Source organism: Condylostylus longicornis, unplaced genomic scaffold (assembly GCF_029603195.1).
Source record: "Condylostylus longicornis isolate FDR11 unplaced genomic scaffold, ASM2960319v2 ptg000291l, whole genome shotgun sequence".
Lineage (NCBI taxonomy): Eukaryota > Metazoa > Arthropoda > Insecta > Diptera > Dolichopodidae > Condylostylus > Condylostylus longicornis.
The window spans coordinates 288,666-311,370 of NW_026578255.1; the positions used below are offsets into that span (position 1 = coordinate 288,666).

Genomic DNA, 22,705 nt, shown 5'->3' on the forward strand with positions numbered 1-22,705 from the left:
TGTCTGAGAATCAATTTGGAAAGGGGGTATAGAAACCGCACCATCTATGTGTTCTCAGACAGCAGGGCTGCGCTGCTGGCACTCCGTTCAGCTCAGGTTACATCCGACCTGGTCTGGAGCTGCCTTGTTGCACTTAGGGAATTGGCATCGGACAACAGAGTGATGCTCATTTGGGTGCCGGGCCATAGTGGTCATGCGGGCAACGAAGTTGCCGATGAGTTGGCGCGGAGGGGATCTGGGGCTGCCTTTGTGCAGCCGCTGCCTTTCTGCGGTCTGCCTTCTTCCGTTGTGGGGGCCAGGCTTGCCTGCCTACTCGCGGCGGAATGCGGCCGTCACTGGCGGGACACGAAAGGGTGCCGCCATGCGAAGGTGTTTCTTCCGGCGTGCTCCGGCGGATTCGCCGCGGAGTTGCTGGGGATGAGCAGGAGCCGGGTTCGCACTATTGCGAATTTCTTCACGGGGCACTGCCCGGTGAAGTACCACCTGCATAGGCTGGGGAAGTCGGGCTCCCCCCTGTGCAGGTTTTTTGGGGGTGGCGATGAGACCGCCGTGCACATTCTCTGCGACTGTCTGGCACTAGCTGTTCGGCGCCGCAATTGTCTTGGACATGGGTCCCTAAGTGTTCGGGAACTGTTGTCCAACTCCCTTAGCGATATCTCCGGCTTTGTGATTGGGACGGGGATATTATAGACGGGAGAGTGGGGGGGCTACAATAAGTCAAAAATGGCTGCGGTGGCTTGGGACGATGCTCCTGTCCCACTCGGTTCCCTTAGAATCTACAATCTACAATCATCAGCGGATATAGATAGTGATGTATTTTGAAATTTAGGAATATCGGACGTAAAAATGTTGTTAAGAATAGGGCCAAGGACTGAACCCTGCGGAACACCTGCCAGAATAGGCAGCCTATCTTATTGAGTCTCATTTAACCTTACTCTAAAGCTCCTTCCAGTTAAAAAACTTTGAATTATTTTTAGGATATATACGGGAAAATTAGCCTGTTTTATTTTGTGCAACAATCCATCGTGCCACACAGTATCGAAAGCAGAGTTTATGTCTAGTGCAATCATGCCAACTGATTTTTTATTTTTTAAACTATCTTTGACGAATTTTTAATTCTTAACAAAGGGTGGATTGCATTGTGATTGCATCTAAATCCAAATTGCTCATCTGGGAAAAGATTTATATTCGAAATATGTTTACTTAATCTAATTTTTATAATTTTTCCAAATAGTTTAGATATATTACTTAATAAACTTATGGGTATGTAGCTATTTAGATCATCATAAGGTTTATTTGGCTTTAAAATTGCAATCACACCTGATTCTTTCGAAATCTCAGGGAAATAACCCAATTTAAAACAACAATTGAAAATAAAGGTGATATAAAGTACAAAACTGTAAGGAAAATGTTTAATAAAGTTATTACTTATGTTATCCAAGCCAGGAGCTTTTTTAATTTTTAATCGCGATTTGATCAACAACATTTTCTGGTCCAATAAATTTAAAATATTTTGATTGTTAATAAATCCAACAGAATTTGTTACTTCCTGTTCTGTTATCTGATCGGATTCAGAATCAGAAGCCCCAAACTTACTAGCAAAGTGGCTGGCCAATACTTTAGCCTTCTTCTCTGCAGTGTAAAAATATTTACCGCCAGACTTAAGAGCTGGAATAGGTTTAGATTTACTTTTAATAATTTTTGTTACCTTCCAGAATGATTTTGAAGCCTTATCAAAACCATGAAGCATTTTAGACCAGCCATTATTTTTAAATTTTCTAATTTTAAATTTAATTTTTGTATTAAGAAATTTCATTTGCACATAATATATTAGTTCATGAGTTCTGCACCACTTCCTCCTGACATCATTTCTTTTTTTAAATAATTGAACAATAAAATCAGGTAGCTTTTTAAAATGGGGAGTTACAGGCTTCTTGGGAATAGCAAGTTCTACAGCGTTTTTGATTTTACTGTTCCGATATCATATTATCTACCTGCTGTGTATAGATAATAGAATCAATATTTGGTATATCAGCAGCGCTATCAATCAAATATTTTCTGTATAAACTCCAATCGGCACTTTTATAATCAAGAAAAGTGGATTGGAGGCCCACGATCCCCCCGTAGGAGTCAATATTTATTGGAAGATGATCCGAAGAAAGTTGGTTTAAAACTTTTGGTTGTGAAAATCATTTAGGGACATTAGTGATATAGATATCTATTGTAGAAGGACAGCTTTTTTTGCTAGCAGGAATGTAAGTATGATCAGGAGGAAATAGCAGCGAAAATTTGTTTAATTGAACTAGTTCCCATAGGTTACCCCAGCAGTTTGCTATCAAACATCCCCAACTACGATTTCTGGAGTTGAAGTCACCAGCCTGAATGAACTTACCTCGTATTCTTGAAAATAATTGCAAATCCTCCCTGTAGTAAGTATGTAAAATGTTTTTTTCATCCTTGTTTTTAATTTTACCAGAAAAATATATTGAATAAATTTTTAATGTATTTTCGTCATTATAAGTAATCTCAACACCGATATTTTCAATAGCCTTAGTTTTTAATTTAGATAATGGAGCGTGTTTTATTGTGTTTTTTATTATGATAGCTACACCACCACCAGAATCTAGAACGCGATCACTTCTATATACTATCTTATATTGGGGAATAGAAATTTTTATATTATTATTAAGCCAAGTTTCACTTACTAAACAAATACCAACATTATATGTTTTTTAAAAATGCCTAAATTCATCAATTTTGTTGATAATAGAACGAACATTCCATATGATAATATTTGAAAATACATTTGTTGTATTAACCATGATAATTTTTATAATAATATTTTGTTGCCAACTGAATGACCATAGTAATCTGCTGTTCTCTACCTGTACAAGAATTTAAGTTTGAGAAAAGTTCTGTTAGTAAATTATTAATTTCTTCAATTGACAGAAAATCATTTTTATTGTATTCTTAAGGCGGATTTCCACTCAATGTCCGGACGTCCGGACAAAATTTTCAACCAATCAGAAAACTTCATTTTACTAACACATAGGCAATACTAAAATAACTTGACAGTTCGTTCATCCAATTTTTTGAGTTAAAAAATATTTAACTTCTGGCTGAAGGCTGAAGCAAAAATACACACTCAATAGCAAACGTCAGTCCATCAGAAATGTCAGTTCTTCGGGAGTAGTGGAAATCAACCTTTTTACGTTCATGATATTTGCATGGGCTAGTATCTTCTTAACAATGTAAAAATATTATTTTCCGGACGTCTGGACATTGAGTGGAAATCCGCCTTTATTGTTATTTGTACTATAACTTATAAGTATTTTTGTTATTGTTATTTAGGTTATTAATCGTTGCATGTTGTGCTTGCGAAGTGGCTACACCAAAATAACTTTGAAGTTGTGTATAAATTAGGAATATATTTATTATTTTATTTCTTGCCTTGAAGATTTTGATAATGAAGGAAAATTTATGTTCATGTTGTCGTTAATATTAAATGAATTTTTATTGAAAATTACTTTTGAATTTTGTGGTTTATTTTTCAGACGGATGTATTGCGATCTGTTTGAACATTGTGGGTCATTTGCTGTATGCTTACCTTTGCAGTTGATGCATGAAATTTTAGTTTTGTCTGGACAATCGGTGGTTTTGTTATTACCAGAACAATAGGCGCAGTAAGAACTTATGTTGCAGTTTTTCGCACCATGTCCATAAATTTGGCAGTTATGACGCTGCGTGATTTTGCCAGGATGATCAAATTTTTTTGTCCACCTTTAGTGTGATTTATATAGCAATGTTTTGTGCTTAATTCTTGGACGTTTACTGTATTTCTTTCAAAATAAACAATGAAAAAGAAGTATTTTATGCCGGCGTCGGCCATTTTTTCTATTAATTTTAAATGGCTTTTTATTTTTTAAATCGTGGTAAAAATATTCACAATTTTTAGATTTCAATAAAGTTATTGTTTTTTCAAAAGATTCTATAGATTTAAAGAAAATTTTTATTCCTATTGATATAATCTTAATATAATAATCGTTGATTTTATTTTCACCTAATAATTTATGAATAAATTCTGAATTATTTCTCACCAGTGTTAATGGCGGCATTTTAATTGTTTTTTGATTGTCTGAATTATGATTCATTTCGTCAATGTTATTATTATCAATTGCACTTTGTGTTTGTAATGGCAAGATGTTAAACAGGTTTTTTAATTTCAGTGAATGTTTTGTTAGTTGTGTGTCGACTATGTTGACCACGTTTTTACTTTTTTTTTTTACTTTTTTGGCATAATAAAATTATTATTTGCAATGAGTAGACACTCATCGCTATTATATGACCTAATTCTTCTTTTGTTTATTTTATTTATTTAAGTATAAATTAGAGATGAAAATTTTAATAATAATTATTATGTACAAGTATATATTATATGGTTTTATTTATCAATTTAGTTTATAACAAAGGATTAGAACGTGCGTATCCACCGAGTAGTATACTGATACAGTCGATTTAAAGAAACCCATATAAAATACGGTCGTGATTTCAAGTTTCTCTCTTAGCATTGGGACTTGTTAGATATAAAGACATTAGTGCTACAATCGTATTAATACCGTACTTAAAACTTTTTATAAGGCATTATTGCAGTCACGAATAATTTGAACAACAAAATCCTTAAAACAAAACTTTATGAAATAATATATCTATTTATTCAACAGAGTGTTTATTTTTTGTTATTGTAAAATTACAATCGAACACATTTTTAAGTTACATCCTTATATTATCATAATAAATAAAAACAAATTAATTTTATGGCATTTTAATGTTATATAATGAAAGAATATTTGAATTCCTTTCACATGGTTTGTTAAAAAGTTTGTAAAATGTTATCAACATTAAGAGTTAAAGTTAAAATTTTGACAGTAACATTTATATTATTTTCCAGCGTATGTTGGATTTTTAAATGTGGAAGTTGCTTGCTTGTAAATAGGATTTTCGCCCTGAAAAGAATTAAAAAAAAAAAATAATCTCTAAATGTTTCAAAATTCATTTTTATATCACCGTGTCCCACTTTGCCATCATTCTTTCTTTTTCAAACCTCGCAAACTCACGCCTGTCATGAATGGTTGTAAATAATTTCCACAGGAGTAAAATAGCTAAGCCAAAAAGCACAATAGCAGCAATTACTGCTAATACAATTCCTAGAACAAAAACTTTAGGTGGACATTTACGCTCTTTTTCCGCATGAACTTCAATTTTTTCAGAACCGACTTCTCTGTATTTGAAAACAAATTTGCAATCATCTTCGTCGTAGAATTGGCACAATTGTTCATCATTTTCTTCGTCATGAACAATTTTTTCCACTTCTATAGGGGTAAAAAGCGTGCAATTAGAAGCGCAGTCTTCCCCTTTTAATGGTCCAGTTTTATACACCTGACATTGCACACAGTTCTTAAACTCATCACACCTTTTAGCACAAGTAGGGCATTTCTCACAAAAACGACCTGAATAACGACCTTCAGTTGTTACTTCGCATCTAGGGAAATGTAATATTATTTTGTTATTAACAATAATATTATTTTATTAATAACAAGCCTACTTGCACGATCCACATTCGCATTCACCATGTCCCGAGCAGATTTCTTTGCCCCCAGGTGCCATACATGTGTCTGTCGAATTTCTGCATTCACAAGCGGGACCCATCCAACCAGGCTTGCAAATACATACACCACATTCGCAAGTTCCATGCTCTTCCCCAGAACATAAAAGTTGATTATGACGATCGCAAGAAAAGTTGTCGCACTCGCAAAACCTTCCCGATATAACTTCGTCAGGGCGCTCACGTTTGTTGCATTCACAAACTCCACATTGGCAAATACCTCGTCCGCTGCAATCAATTTTGGTTGTATTGTCTGAGCGGCATCCTTTTGCAAAATCCTTAGTAAATGTGTCTTCTCTGTAAAGAAATTTCAAAATTAATTTTTATCACCCTGTATAGGACAAAACTGTTCTTTTTTTTAGTTAATTTATATGATGCAAAATTTATTACACATATATGTATGTCTATTTCATACATATTATTATTAACTATTCTAATTTTGTTTCATTGCATTGTAAAGATTTATTGTCAAATAGTTATGCCATATCAAAGAAAAAAGTACATCCTTTATTAGTATAGTTCATCAGAGTTTTGACTCTTGAACCGAAGTTGCAACAGAAACTTTGAATTTTGGTTTGAGCAATGGGACCCTAGTATTGATTCTGATTGTATCAACTTTTTATAAAACTTTTTGTAGCCTTAATAAAGTAAAAGAAATATAGTTAGAAAATCGGTTATACCGTACTCTCAAGAAACCAACAAAAACAAACGTTATAACAAATTTTTTCGTTATAACTGGTATACAAATAAAAAAATCTGATGTGCTCAGCACATAACTGACCGTAATGTGTATTGTCTAGTTACATAAGTGAAAGTGTTACAGAATATTATAAAAATGTCTGTTAAATACTTCTTTCCAATTTTTAGGGCATTAGTAAGCTTATAGTTAACATACCGTGAAAAATGTAAATTTGGCTCTTAGTAGAGTTTCGTTTATGCTACCCGAATTCCCTGAAATACGCCAGTTAGTTTCGGTAATAACCAGAACTCAAATATCAAATTTCAAGAGATTCAATCAATTTGTTTGGTAGATATGGTGAAAAATGTAAAATCGGCCCGCAGATCAGTTTTCGAGCCCTGATCTTTTTATTAAATTTAAATAAAATCGGTTGATTATTTCTCTTTATATACGCAAAAATGTATATTTGGGCCGTAGCAAACGTCAAGTTGCTGACACCTGATTTCTTCCAAAAGTTAGGAGGTTTCGCAGACGGTCGAACGAAGCTTATATATGAAATTTCAAGTAAATCGGTTGAATATTTTCTTCCAAATGTTGAAAAATGTAAAACAGGCCCGCTAAAAAGTGCAGTTCTCGAGGCCTGATATATTCCAAAAGTTGATCAATCCGTGCCATGGTGGAAATAAACTTACATATAAAATTTCATCAAAATCGGTTCAGCCGAACTTGAGCTACTCGTGTGCACACACAAACCGACAGGTTGCTAAAAATATTTTATTTACACTTCCCTACCATGGAGAAGTGCATTCCCACCGAAAACTCGATATGCAAAATTTGTTGCCATCACATAACCTACCTATTGTATACACAATACAGTCGATAAAAAGTGTACCATTAGTAAACCATGTGTAAACTTAGAAATCTTTATTTTGTTTAATTGTTCTGTACCAAGAAATATAACTTTAAATCAGTCATTTGATAGAAGTACGAAAATTAGTATTGGAAAGGTACTTTAACATCAAATTTAAATCACATATTTGTTTTACGTACAAAACTTTGCTTGGCAAATTGATATAAAAGCAATCAAAGAGTTGAAGAAATAAAAAGTGCATGTTAATGTTTTGCATATATACTTCGTATGTTTTCACGTATTTTACTGAATCTAGAAAAATTCAAATTATCTTAAATATTCAGTAAAGTAAATCAAAAAAGCTCCTTTTTGTAGATGTAATAAATATTGGAATTTAGAAGAAATTAACAAAACGAGGATAATGAGGAAAGTTGAACTAAAATGTAAAGAATATTTTTAAACTACATCCCAAAAAAGGAAGCAATAGTAAGTTTTTTAAAATTTTTAAGCTTCAGGATCAGCAAAGATTTTAGTAGTAGAATCTTAGTGTATTGCATTAAAGAGATAAATTAAGAAAAAAATTACAACAGAATCTAAAAATAAAAAAAAGATATTTCGGTTTGAAACATATGAGAGGAAAGAAAAAAATACATGAACTTGTATACATATAAAATCAGAAAGCATAATATAAATGCGAGTTATTTTTAACATCGTCTAAGACGGCATTAAATCTTTGAATAATAAAATTGTATGAAAGATCCAATTATTCATTATGTTTTTCTTAAGAAAACACATAAAAGTAACCGAAGTCCGAGCAAAAATTTAGTACATTCCAGAGACAATCTATTACTATGGTTTAGCTACTTCCCATAGAAAATGTACTGTTAGTATGGAGAGGGAACCCCTAACATTAGTTCGTTAAGCAAAGTTGCCTAAAGCAGCAAGTTAAATCGATAAGGCTTTAAGTTGCAAAGGTTATGAAAAATTTTTATATTCAAGATATTCTTACCGCTTGACACCCTAACTGATCTAATCAACACTCAAGAACTAATCAAAATATTGAGCACTACTTCATTTCGTATTTGTGAAATAGCAGTTAATTTAAGAAATTAACTATTTATTGCAAAGGATCGACAGGGCTAAACGCTGAAACATGCGTATCAGGCCGGAAAACCGGCAACGGTTGCCCTGCTTCAATGGACTAACACACTAGAAAAGACAATAGAATAAAAAGTGTATTGTGTTCTTTGAACCTCAGAGACACTTCAAAATGTTATTCGACTCTGTGGCTTTTTGAATCTGGAATAATTGAATTAAGGAATCGGGATCATTTTATGGGGGAGATGCCACTTCTTACATACGACTCGGTAGCGAAAGACCGCTTTGAAAAAAACTGTCTCGTTACTGAGTAGCAAAAGAGATCGGGAGAGGGAATTCGCGTTTAACATTATAAAACGGGGTGTTTTGGCAAAGAACCAAATTCTTCAAACCCGTACGGACTATCTGAGCATGTACTGTGCTGAGATGCATGTCATTGAGATGTCCGCGAGGATCCGCAGTCGGTCTGAATATTGAACCAAAAGACACGAATTTTACAAAATTTCTAGTCCTACTTTTTATTTATCTTATAGCGCCCATATAAACTAATTTTGATTTAACACAAATGTGTATAGATCAAAAACTATTCATACGTGTAATTTTTTTTTTTTTTTTTTAATTCATATTTCAAATTAATTATTTAGATATATTATGTACATAACTCAAACTTCTTTATTTAAAAAAAAATCTATGAACAAATAGTGCAAAAAAGCAATCGGTTTTTGGGTAACTATGTATTGGCTGTTTATAGATTAAAATTAGAGCTGTCGTTTGATTTTTTGGATGAGGAGCAGAAATATTCAAAAAAGGAAGCCATTTTCAAATAAAATAGCTAATTCGTACATTTCATAAAAACAATTTATTATTGTACGGATAAAAAAAAAAATCGAAAAAACAAAACAAAAACTTTTAACAAAAATTATAAACAATTTCGAATTAAAAAATATCGCAATAAAAACTTAAACTTATGCAATAGCATACATATGTATACTGGGTGATGCAGTAATGAGCCATTATATTTTTTAATCGTTTGGAGCAAATAAATACAATGTGAGTACGAGTATGTTCCACTCGAATTTTTTACATTACTTACTCGTACAAGAGGAAATGACGTTTTAACCGACTTAATTGATAGTTTTTAGTTGACAAATAATAAATTTGTATGGAATTTTACGCCTGTATGTACCTATATCTGTTATCTATGACTGAGTTCTTAAAATTTTTTTGAAAAATTTCAATAGTCGCCATCAAACATATTTTTTTCTTGCAAGCAGAATGATGGACCGTATTTTAAAGTTGAATGGGTAGAATTTCACCCAGTTTGTTAAGCTTTAATTTAATTCATCAAAGATTAAAATATGGTATAGAAAAATGGTTTCTTCGAAATAATTAAATAAAAGTTGTTTGATTCTGTCAAAATCGGAAAAAATGAAATTTCAATTTAATATCGCATTGATACATCGCATTTATTTTTTTCGAACATATTGTATTATTTGGCATTTGAGAGCTAAAGAATTTTGATGTATTACATTATGTACTTCCATTGTTTACTTCCGCAAGAAAATTGTTTTGATTTATTACAATTCAAAAATTTTTACTTATTTAACAAAAAATAATTTAGTATATTTAGTTTTACCCACTTTGAAAAACTAAAAATAACTGAAATAACTCACGTGTTGCGAAAAAATTTTGAGCACAACATCAAATAAATTCTGAACATAACACATTGTCAAATTTTTTTGTTGAAATTTCAGAAGATGATACAATGTGTCTGGTACGTGGTAGATGCAATTCCGAAGATACCTGTTGTAGCAAGAAAACCTTTCGTATTACAAGCTTTTAAAAGGCTTATTAATATAATAATTACTATAAAAGGCGTTAAAATTCTTAAGAATCATTACCTAGTTCAATTCATAGAAAGTATTGATATTCTGAGAAGTGGAATCACGCAATTACCAAATATCCAAGAAAACTGGGTCTAAACTGATTGTGTCGTTTTTCAACTAGCCAATCAGGTACAAGAGTGGTTGTTTTTGAATAATGAAAAATGTTTTATTTATAAAACCGCTTTACGAAACATGGTTGGTTGTTTTATAAAAGTGTTTGGTCGGTTACAATGTTTTATTACATGTACCTAATTGTTTCATAAATTAGGTCAGCTATAAAAATTTCTCTGTACATTATAATTAAATATGAAATATTCTTATATATTTACTTTAAAATTAAAAATGAATTGTGTAATATTAAGAATACAAATGTGGTAGGAATATCTACCAAAATGTTGCAGAGGCCACGGATAGCCACGTGGTTTGACATAACATTCAAGACGTCAAAAGTCGCCAGTGGAAAAAAAACTGAGCGAAACGAATTCACCCATTCGACGAAGTTATTTGACGAAGTTAAAAAGAAAATCATTGGACCTTATAAAGAAAGTCTGAAGAAGAAAACGATAGTAAAGCCCCTGAAGGTTATGTAAAAAGCCGACACTAGACTAGAGAAAACTCGATTTTAGTGATTAATCTAAAAATCTCTCACTAAAATAGAGAAATCTCCACCAACAAAAAATGATAGACTTAAACATAAACCTCCACCGATAATTGTGAGCTATAATATTATGTGTGAACTTGTCAAAGGGGATTCAAATGCGTAGATGTCATAAATAAAATTAAAAAAATAAAAGAAAAATGTCAACACATTTTAAAAAGTTGCCCTTTTTCATGTTGTCCTTCAATTATACCGAAAACATAAATAAAATATATAAAATAGAATATCTACAGCACATGAGAGTAAAGTTAAGCCTCTTCGAGATAATAAGTTTCGGGCATTTATAGATTTTGTCAAAGAGGGGCTAAATGTATTAAAATTGCTGGTAATCATACAATAGCTGAGTGTAATAAGAAAGATAATTTTCAGGCCTAATGTAAAACAGCAATGAGGCACACCCTACTGGTTACCGTGACTGCTTAGTGGCTAAAGAATTACAAAAAAGGAGAATAAGAGAAAACGACGTAAAGGACCCCAAGAACGATTGATGCTTTTACATCAAATAAAGTAAAAAAAGATTTTATATACTCACAAGTGGCTTCCCAAATTGCAGAAGATTATGTAGACAAGGGACCTAAGAAAGGCATGAAAACTTAAGAAATTGATAATAAAATGACGCAAAAACCTAAAGAAATTGACAATAGCGTAATGTAAATGAGGCAAGACATGCTAGAAAGAATTGACCAAATCTAAATAAGATTAACCACTATGCAGAATAGCATAGAATACCAACGTATATCTAGCAACCCTGGTACGTGCAACGCTAATGGCGTTAGAGCACGAGTTGGGGATTTTTCTTAGAGTTAAAATTATCTGTGTATGTTGTTAGAAAGACATTGTAGAAGGATTTGAACGTGTTGGGTTATAGATGCTATAGGGAAACTCACTCTGGTAATCAGTCAAGAGGAGGCAGTGCTATTAAGCAAACCATAAAGCATAATGAAGGATCCAAAATGCAGATGGGGAAAGTATAACTTGTTATTGTTAAAATTGAGTCTACCAAGCAGAATTTCATTGTTGATTCAGTATATTGTCTACCAAGATGTAACACAAAGAAAGATAGTTTTAGGCATCTCCTATGCGCAGATGGAAATAGATTCTTAGTGGGAGGTGACTATAACGCCAAACATGTGGGTTGGAGTCCTAGAATGACCTCAACTAAGGACAGGGAATTAAGAAAAACTATTCGAAAATTGGCATGTTACTATCATTCTACTGGCAGTCCGACTTATTTCTTTACTAACGTCAGCAAAAATTCAAGATCACTAATAACAAACAAAAGTCCCAGATCCTACTAAGTTTTTCATATCTTAAAGGATTTCGACAAATTATTTTAACTTGGAACATGACTTTAATTTGAATACCGAAAACCTTTATTGAGAAAATAGCTCTAGAAACTTTAGTCAACAGAACCAAGGATTGGATAGGCTGGAAACATTATGTTCTTAGAAATATAAATCTTACTGCTGAGCTACAAAAGAGATCTAATAGATTCTGAAGTAAAAGATTTTATCAAATTAATACAATACTGGAAAAATGCAAATAATCTGAACTCAAACCTGCATCAAGTAATTATCCTAAGGATATAAATGATTTGGTAGTAGTAAAAAGAAGAGCTAGACGTAAATAGTCGCGTCAAAATTGTAAGAGACGCCTAACAATTGTGAATAGACTTTTTCCATCACGCAAAAGAAGAACAGAATAGATGAGGGATTATTAGCAACTAATGAAACGAATTACTCGTGCTGGAAAGCAACGAGGATTAGTAAGAAACCGATAAAGCGAGTCGCCCCACTAATGTTGGATCGACAAAAAAGTTACAGGAAGCAATTAATGATATAAGTAAATCTTTACATGTAAATTTTAAAAACAAAAATTTAATAAACGCACCACAATGGAATTAGAATGGTGCTAGGGTATCAATCTAACACACAGCGAAATACTTGGCATGACTTTTGATGACAAGCTCAGATGGAAAGAACATGTAAAGTTGAAAACAACAGAATTAGACAACAAATATAGAAAAAACCACTGGCTATAGATCTTAGGTCTAACTTGGCAACATAACATATATATAAGTAAATAATAAAGCCTATGACATAACCCCATAGCTTGCATAGTTGTGCCAAGAAAACACAAATCAAACAAATACAAACTTCCCGGAACAAGGACCTTCATAATAAGGTTAGCGCCCACCGATATAGAAAAGTGAAGAAAATGAGAAACCGTGACATGAAACATAGAATGCGTTTGAAACAACAAGTGAATATCGATGCCTTTTGACTTATAGAAAAGATTTAGAACAAAAAGACTGAAGCGAACAAGGCCTACCGATTTACCTTAAGTGCTGTGTTAGCACTTGCGTGCCTTCCTTCATGGAATGTGACACAAAAATATTTAGATTTTTTAATATTATTGTTGTGAATCCAATACTTCAGTATTCAATGTGAAACATACAGGAGCAAAAATATATTTATATTATAATTATAAAAAACAATTTAAAAAAAAGTAGAATCCAATGTCATGATGAAAATTATTTTTAAGCAATTAAAATTAAATAATTTAAAAATGAACAAATTTTGGTACAATTTTGTTTTTTTTTAATACTACATTAATTCCTTGCTTTGTGACATTTCACTTTGCGACATTTAATATTGCGTCGCAAAAAAATTTTGCATAGTTTTACTTTGCGACGCAAAAAACTTCAGATTGCGACACAATATAAAATATTTACCCGATATAAAATATTTGCAGCCATTAGCAGCTACGTCTATACATCCAACAACATTATCCGACGCAGAATCCCCTTGCATTGATCACCTTTTTTTTGTTTTTCAATCTGTGGCATGGATTGATCAACTTTTTTTTGTTTTTAATTTTGATGATTTTTTTTTTAATTTCAAAAATTAATAAATTGTTGCGTTTTTTTTAATTTGTATCAATTTTTTAAATTCAAAAACATTTAATTATGTTAAATTTATTAGTTATTAAAAATTTGTTTAAATTCGAGGAAGTAGGACTGAAATATGTTCAGTTTTATTTTAACTTTAACGGTTCCTTTGATTTTTTGTGTTAATAAATAAATTTGCAAAAAACTTAAAAATGCTTTAATTTAGAACTGGAACGTATCTTAACCATTTCAGTGTAATTCCATTTTCTCGAATACGTTTTGATTGCGACAAATTTTTTGGGAACCAATTATCGTTGCAAAGCGACGTACTTTAGTCACCAGTTAGTTTCAATTCAATTGAATCAATTCGTTCCGTAGGTATGGAAAAAAATGTAAAATCGGCCCGCAGATCAGTTTTCGAGCCTTATCTTTCCAAAAAATTTAAATGTGCATTACTCTAATACGAAAAATTTAAATATTAAATTTCAATGAAATCGGTTGATTATTTCTCTTTATATACGCAAAAATGTATATTCGGCCCGTAGTAAACGTCCAGTTGCTGACACCTGATTTCTTATAAAATTAGGAGGTTTCGCGGACGGTCGAGCGAAGCTTATATATGGAATTTCAAACAAATCGATTGAGTATTTTCTTCAAAATGGTCAAAAATGTAAAACAGGCCCGCTAAAAAGTGCAATTCCCGATGCCTGATATATCCCAAAAGTTGATCAATCCGTGCCATGGTCGAAATAAACTTACATATAAAATTTCATCAAAATCGGTTCAGCCGAACTTGAGATACACGCGTGCACCCACAGACCGGCAGACCGACAGGTTGCTAAAAATAGTTTATTTACACTTCCCTACTATGGAGAAGTGTATTCCCATCGAAAACTCGATATGCAAAATTTGTTGCCATCACATAACCTACCTATTATATACACAATACGCTCGGTAAAAATAATATACGACTCACTGCGAATAAATAACTGATCGGATATACTGTTTACCGCAGCATGAAAATTGCGTTGGCAGAAACAATAAAAGGAAACTATGTGACCATTAAAGGCTTTGCGTACCAGTAATACTCGTGGTTGTAGATGAAGTAAGGAATTAACGTAACAGAAAAGCTCCCCGAAGTCGAGGATGCCAAACAATGAAAGAAATTTTAGCGCTAAGCCTGTGGACTGCCAGAATACTATCATGCGGTGTATAGATAGTTCTGGTTGAGTAGACATAATCGTGCTTTTTGTACCGCGTCATAAAGAAATAGAAAGCATCATTTATTAATAAGAAAAGACCCCTCTATACAAGTGCAGTACACATTTGTAGTATACGGCCAGATATTCTTTAAAAGAAATAATGAATTAGAAAAGATTCAGTTGTAGTACAGGTAAAATACTTCTTGCTTAAAAGAGACTACTGAAGCGAAAACTACTAAATCAAACATAAAGTTGAAATTCGATACAACTCTTCTCTAGATCTGTAGATTGAGCGAAGAGAAAATTTTTAGGCAATCTAAGAAAATCCAGAGACAGCCTAATCAAACTCTGTTTGTTGACTGGTTTTAACTATTTTGTATATATAACGTGTATTTAAAATTTATGATTTTATACTTACGATGAACATTCGCATCTTCTTCCGTAATACTTATCATAGCATTCGCATACACCGCATTTATATGTTCCTTGCGAATTACACTTTGGTGACTTAAGCTCAAACATCTTATGCCCTTGACGTTCGCAATCGCAACTACATAGCATTTCCAAATCAACAATCAAACTTTCATTTATACCTACGGGATATATTTGGAAAGTTTGATGCCACTCAGCTGGATTTTCTGGACAAGATGTGACAACAATTTCAGCAGTAAAACTAACTATATCCCCTACTTTGAGTTTATCGCATTTATTTGTTTCTGTTGGTTTCGAGTTATCTAGACATGCTGAATAATATTTAATTTTTATTGATCCAGTGGCGTTATCTTTCATTTCAATAGCTGATGTAATTTTCTAAAAAAAAAAAAATATATATATAAAAATGTATTTTCTATAGCAATAATAATAAAAAAAGTAAGGTAATAATAAGTTAATAATAAAAAAAGTAGAAAGTAACCTCTGGAAGGTTTTTTTTAAATCAATTTTTTAATGTTTTACTAACACAAAACTTTAAAAATGTAAGCACTAGTAAATAAGAAAAAGATAGAATTTTCACTTTTTCTAATCGAAAACTTGAAAAAAATTTATCTTGTGGGAGATTTATGATGTTAAAAAGGGCCCTCTATAGATCCCATAAGAATACGTGTAAATTCGTCAGCTGTAAACTGTAACTCTCTCTTAGGATCCAGGCCCGTATTTCTGTAAGCCATGGAAACCCCACAAATGGTGTTTGATATCAATAAAAGAAAAAAAATTATAAAAATAAATTTACATAACAGAAAATGTGCTAGCAAAATGTTTAAGAATGTATTTAATGAAAATAGTTTGCTCGTTTTGGGACAAGTATTAGCCTCTCTAGGTTAATTCATAAAAAACATTAATTTTACAATCTTTAAACTGCCAAAAATAATAAATTCAAATAGAGGAAAAGTTAAAATTTTATCACAATTAGTTAGATATCACTTAATATGCAATACTAATAAATACTATACAAGTAATTTTCAAATATTCATAATATTCGATTCCAAAGACTAGCAAAAATAAACAGTAAATATTAATAAACTGAAATATTTAATATAAATAAAAAAAAAAAAACTACAGTAGGCTAGTCACCTACCTAGCTAACTCTCTATGACTATAGAAACTAGGGCATGATAGATACCATGCATTAGCCCTATACTCCTCCTAGGAGTGAAGAAGGAAAAAAAAAAAAAGTTAGATATCACAAAGGTCCAATACTTTCAGGGAGGGCATTCAGGCTTACGCAAGACGCTGGGTAAGTTTAAATACCAATTTTAATGGAAAAATATGAAAAATGACGTTTTTAAATACATATATCAAAAATTGTGAGAAATGTAAATTAAATAAACTTTGTATTAATTTGAAACATCCAATGATTCTAATACCTACGCCAGACTCTAGTTTTCAAATTGTAGAATAAATACGGTAAGACCCTTTCTTGTAATTGAACAAGAAATAGGTACGTTGCAACAATGCAGCGCCAATTGACTAAATATATGATTGGTGTACTACTGCAAAATAAGGAGGCGAAAACAATAGCCATTTTCAACGAAAGTATTTGAAACTGATAAATGTACAAAATATGTTAATAGTTAGATCGGAGAATCGATTAAAGTATTTAAAATCGAAAAAAATTTTCTACTTCTTATCACCATCAAACCATGGAAACAATTGAAAGAAATCACAAGGAGTTAAATAATTATTTTAGGATGTATATTTGAAAGATGATGGACAATTGGGACCAATGAATAAAACTTTATACATTTTGTTACAATTCCACACCAAAAACATAACTACACACCATTTGAATTAAATTTCAGTAAATTTTTGGAACTTGTAAGATGATTTTAATTTGAATTCCGGTCACTCTGTTGCTATATTAACCCTTAGTAAGAAAACTACTAACAAACGAAGTGTACCCACTTTAGCCAAAAAAAACCACGGATTGTGTAGACTTCAGACATGATATTATTAGAAATATAAGTCTTTATGCTGAACTGAAAACTAGAGATCAACTAGATTCTGAAGTGAAAGGTTTTATCAAATTGATACAGAAAGAAAAAATAAGAAATTGATTCTAAACTATTAGTTTGGTTTTAAAACAAAACATTGACCAATATTGTGAAAAAGGCGTTAGGAGGAACAAATATATTCTACAATAATTCTGGGCTTGACCTAGGCGTTCGATAAGGTAACGGAAAACTAATGGTTAGTCAGTTTGACTAATTTTAGGAGTATACGACCTAATTATTAATAGGTTCGATGACAGTTTGGGTCCACCTATATGACAGTTTGGTTGTCTTTCGATAATTATTGACACCTAAAAAAAATGAGAAAAAAAAATTGTTTAAAATTTGTTTTTGGATCATAATTTGGATATTAGATTTAGATGTCATCAATTATTGTCACCTAATTTGTTTTTGGTTATATACGTATTTAATAATTTAACAAACCAAAAATATTGCATTTATTCAATTCTATAACATTGCCACCTAATTTGTTTTTGGTTAATGATAATTAATGACAACCAAAAACAAATTAGGTGGCAATGTTAGAAAATGTTAGAAATCTTAAAAAAGAACACAAAACAAGAATCGATGTAAGGGTATATCGACAAAAAAAGCGATTCCAACAATTCAATTTAAAATTCACTTCAAAAACTCAGTTTAAAATTACAAAAGTAATAAAAATGTCTTTTTTGAAGAAATTTAGTACATGACTTTTCATATACTAAACAAACTAAAAACACAAAATCAAATTTCGTTTCTGAAAAAATTATGTCAGAAAGATAATGCAAACTAAATGCAAAAACACAAACATTGTCATATGAATAAAGTTGTAAAACTTGATTTTTATAGATTTTGGTTTTGTAACTTGAATAAAAATCGATGTCACTCTTCTAGTTTTGTTCACGAGCAGTGTTGCAAAATCGTGGGAAATTTTCCATTTGAAGGAATTTTTAACCCTTGAAGGGAAAAGGCAAAGGGGCCAAAAACCGTGGGGATTTCCGTTGAAACTTTTCATTAATATTTCAGCTATTTTTATTATTATTTCTATTTTCTTTAATTTACTTATTTTAATATTAACTGCATCCACAAACTGAAAAACACGAATTCTGTGGGAGCTGATATATAAATGAAGGTTATTAACGAATGTTTGATTGAACTAGTACATCCTTAAAAACACATGCTTTTCCTGATGACCTAAAAATCAACAAAAATACTATGCACTTATAAAATTGGACAAGGATAAAATACAGAAAATAATCGCCCAATTTCAACATCAATTATTACAAGCAAAGTTATAGAAGCGATAGTTAATAAACAAATTAATGAATATTTAAATAATTGGAATTTGTTCAGCAACAGGCAATTTGACATGATGGTCGTAATTGAAAAAACTTAAAGGACAAAAAAAATTTTTGTATTATTTTCTGTACAAAGAAAGAATTGAAGTCGACATATTGATGAAATAACGAAAAGATGCCGCAGAATTATACGAGCCTAATACTTCAGTTTATTCCAAAGCATACAAACTTTGTATAGCATACAAACTTTGTTTAGGGGAATGAGTTCAAAGCAGAATGTAAAAAAGGTACAAACGCTACAAAATAAGGCTATAAAGAATTTATACAAACTTAAAATGAGAACGCCAGCTGAAAGTATATATAACATAAAATTGATTAAATAGCAGTTAAAAGCAATATAAATAGAGCACATATATCAAATAACATATGGGATTTTGCATTCAAACATGGTACTACAAGAAATGCGAATATGTTTAGGAACTCAGGGCAAGGGATGAGCAACATATTTAATGAAGCGATCATACAATAAAATAATATTTCACAAAGACGGATGCAATTACAAAAAAACGAGAAAAAAAAATAGAGTTGACCTTGTCAACTCTGTGATACCTTTACGAATTTGTTATCCTATGTGCGAATAACTAATGTGCCATAACTAACTAAGGGGCAGACTATGACTTTAAGTTGCCGTATTACCATATTAATTTATGCAAAATTTCAGTACTATGTGTTATTCAAAATACTGTGTGTGCCAAACTACTATTGAAGTTGTATGGCAGCTACCAGAAAGAGCCAAGAAATTTTAGCGAATTTTATCAAGCACATCGGCCCTACTAATGTATTCACTTGTGTGAAATCTCAATATCACAGCTTTAATAGTTTCTGAAATATAGTCAAATAACTTTTGAAGTTGTATGGCAGGTACCAGAAGGAGCCAAGTAATTTCAACGATTTTTATAAGACACATTGGCCCTACTAATATATTCGTTTGTGTGAAATTTCAATACCACAACTTTTATAGTTCCTGAGATATAGCCAAATAAATTTTGAAGTTGTATGGCAGCTACCCGAACCGGTACCCCGATCATGTCCAATTTAAATAGGGTTCTGGCACTTACTACAATAAATCATTTGAGAAAATTTGGTGAACTTAGCTCAATTAGTTTTTGAGTTATCGTTCGGACGGACGGACGGACAGATAAAGCTAAATCAACTCAGAATTTGACGCTGATCAAAAACATACACTTGAGTCTATATCTAACACCGTTATTTCTAAGCGTTACAAACGGTAAGGCAAATTTAGTATACCCTTCGAACATACGTTCGTACGGGTATAATAAATAAAGTTGGGTCAAACCAATGGTTTGTATTGTAGCACTTTTCCCTTCAACAAATGAAAATTTTGCTTTTAAATACAGTCTATGTAGTCTATGTACCTATCACACTATTAAAATTATTTTCATTCATATACAAAACTATTTCTAGGGTTGCATATATTTAGGATGAATGATTTATGCAGTCTTTGAAATAAAGCAAAAATTAGTATAAAGTGGGGTTAACATAATGCTCCATTTTAAGGTAAGAAATTTGAAAAAGCTTGCGGTTTCGGAAATATAAGGTGTCAAAAATTCAAATTTTACAAATTTCAAGAGGCGATAACTTGAGAGGGGGTGGAGATGGAAAAAAATTTTCTTCTAGCGAAATGAACTATTTGATAATGTCTAGAAGCTCCTAAAATTTCAAGCTTCTTGTAGTTTGGAAAAAAAACGACATCAAAAATTTGCAAAAAAAGGACTTTAGATAACGGTAAATTTGAACGGCCATTTTGTTTTTCTAAAGTTCAAATATAGTATGCCGCGCTAGGGGAAGCAAGCCGCTGCTTTTCTGTGTTTGCAAAATTTCAAAAATGCTTATGGTTTCATTGCAACAAATAGTTAAAAAAGGCCATTTTTAGGGTTTTGGGGGGGTATAACTTCTAGAGGGGAGGAGATAGGTAAAAATTTTGTTCTACACAAATAAGTTTCTAGTAAAGATCTATGTACATATAAAATTTCAGCTTTCTATCTTCAAGGGTGTAGAAGTTTTGTAAACAGACACACGGACAGACGGACGGACGGACGGACGGACGGACGGACAGAGTGAAACTAATAAGCACTTTTTTTCAAAAAATTTTTGGAAAAGTGCTAAAAAAGATTCTTTTATGATAGATTCTTTTGACAATAATTTAGAAATATCTTACCTTGTAAATATAAACGCTTTCTTATTTATTTGTATTTATTTATATTTACTTTCTTATTTATTTATATCGTATGATTTGTTTTTTGCATTATCTACTTAACTTGTTACTTCTTTTAAACCTAATTGTTTAACTCATATTCATTATTTTCACCGTCCCATTGTGTGTTACATATATATTATCTTGATTTTTTTGCTTTTATTGTTTTTATTTTTATGTAACAAATACTTTTTTTTCTTTTCTACATTTGAATTATATGTTTTTTTGGGGCGTAGATTTTCAAAAAACCAAGGTTAAGAGCAAAAAAAAAGAGTAAAGAAATTTTGAACAATTATACTCGTGTGTTAATATAATACATATACCCTCTGTATGAGCAAACATATAACTAGGCTCCTTTTGAGAAATGTAATGAAATAAAAAAAAATATATCTTTTTTTTATGTTTACAAAATGCATGATTTTGACACTCTTTCAAAAATAAAAAGTTCTATTATATATTTTGAAGCCCTTAAGCTGATATAGTATTTTGTATATTACAATTTGAAAGTACCTGTTTAAGTTAAAATTATTAATTAAGTTATACAATTGAATAAATGCAATATTTTTGGTTTGTTAAATTATTAAATACAATGTTAGATGTATGTGAATAAATAAAAAGTTTCTTAAAAAATTATATGAGAAAAAATAGGATTTGAAAATTGAAAAAATTGGAATCTTTCAACTAGGGGTGATAAATTGAGCAAAAAGAGTTGACAAAGTTCTTGGCGTGTTTCGAAAGGGTTGTGTACGAATCCTTTGAACGTCCTTTTCAAAAATGGCAATAAAAAAATCAAATTAATGCAGAATCTACTTTCAATCAATTTTAAAATATGATCAGAAAATGATTAGTTATATATATTATGGCATATCTATATACCAAATTCGTTCGAATTCTAATGGAAATATATTTTTTTTACTTTAATTAAAAAAGACTTCGATTTTAACAAATTTTAAAATGAAATATGTGCCACTGTTAATTACATAGATATGGTTAAATTTTAATTTAAGAACTATTAACATAGGAATATTTAACAGCTACTTTATTATCATTAGTTAAAAATTAAGAACGAAAAATTTCCATGCAAACAACATTATCTATAAAAATTTTTCCATCATCAGTTTTCTCTTGACGAACTGTATCTTTTACATGAATTTTAAAGAATTGAAATATTATTGTCTTTGAACATGGTGTATATAATTGCGCATATGAAAAGCATAGCTGGGAAGATATAAGCCGACATTATCAAAAGTCTTTCCTTCGCACTTATATATTATACGACGATACCGAACAAAATTAATAGGAATAACCGGGTCGTTTGATATATCCACAGATATTGCAGGGATAAAATTAGCGCGTCCAAAAAATGCACGATTAATAATTTCTAGTTGACGTAATAATGTTTTGACGAAAATCTAATTTACAATCATTCTAGTTCCATTGCACAATCCTTCATTTACTGATAGATTTCTTAGTAGCATTACTAACCAAGAAATTGAAAAAAATTTTGAACAGAATTAAGTTATAGATTAGCTTCGATTTGAATTTCTGAACAGTATGGACCATACTTAAATATTTTTAATTTTAACTTTCGAAGAGAATGCATTCGCATTATTGTATTGCCTTAAAAAAATTTTTTTAACGGAACGGGAAAGTTTACTTTTTATTCTTTTTTTTTTGTTTAATTTATTTACCAATTATTGAGTACACACAAAAAAGCTATA

General features: G+C 31.3%; 1 protein-coding gene across 3 annotated transcripts in view; it reads right to left on the reverse strand.

Moving 5' to 3' along the window:
• Window positions 1-4,689: 4,689 nt before the first annotated feature.
• Window positions 4,690-22,705, reverse strand: part of LOC129616793 (integrin beta-PS) — a 30,822-nt gene continuing 12,806 nt past the window's right edge. For all 3 annotated transcript variants that reach the window (XM_055532366.1, XM_055532365.1, XM_055532364.1), the window contains exons 7-10: window positions 15,344-15,735; window positions 5,603-5,959; window positions 5,065-5,539; window positions 4,690-5,003 (exon numbers count right to left, since the gene is read on the reverse strand). In XM_055532366.1, coding sequence (XP_055388341.1) covers window positions 4,938-5,003; window positions 5,065-5,539; window positions 5,603-5,959; window positions 15,344-15,735 — 1,290 coding nt within the window. In that variant the 3' untranslated portion in view covers window positions 4,690-4,937. The remainder of the gene's footprint in view (window positions 5,004-5,064; window positions 5,540-5,602; window positions 5,960-15,343; window positions 15,736-22,705) is intronic.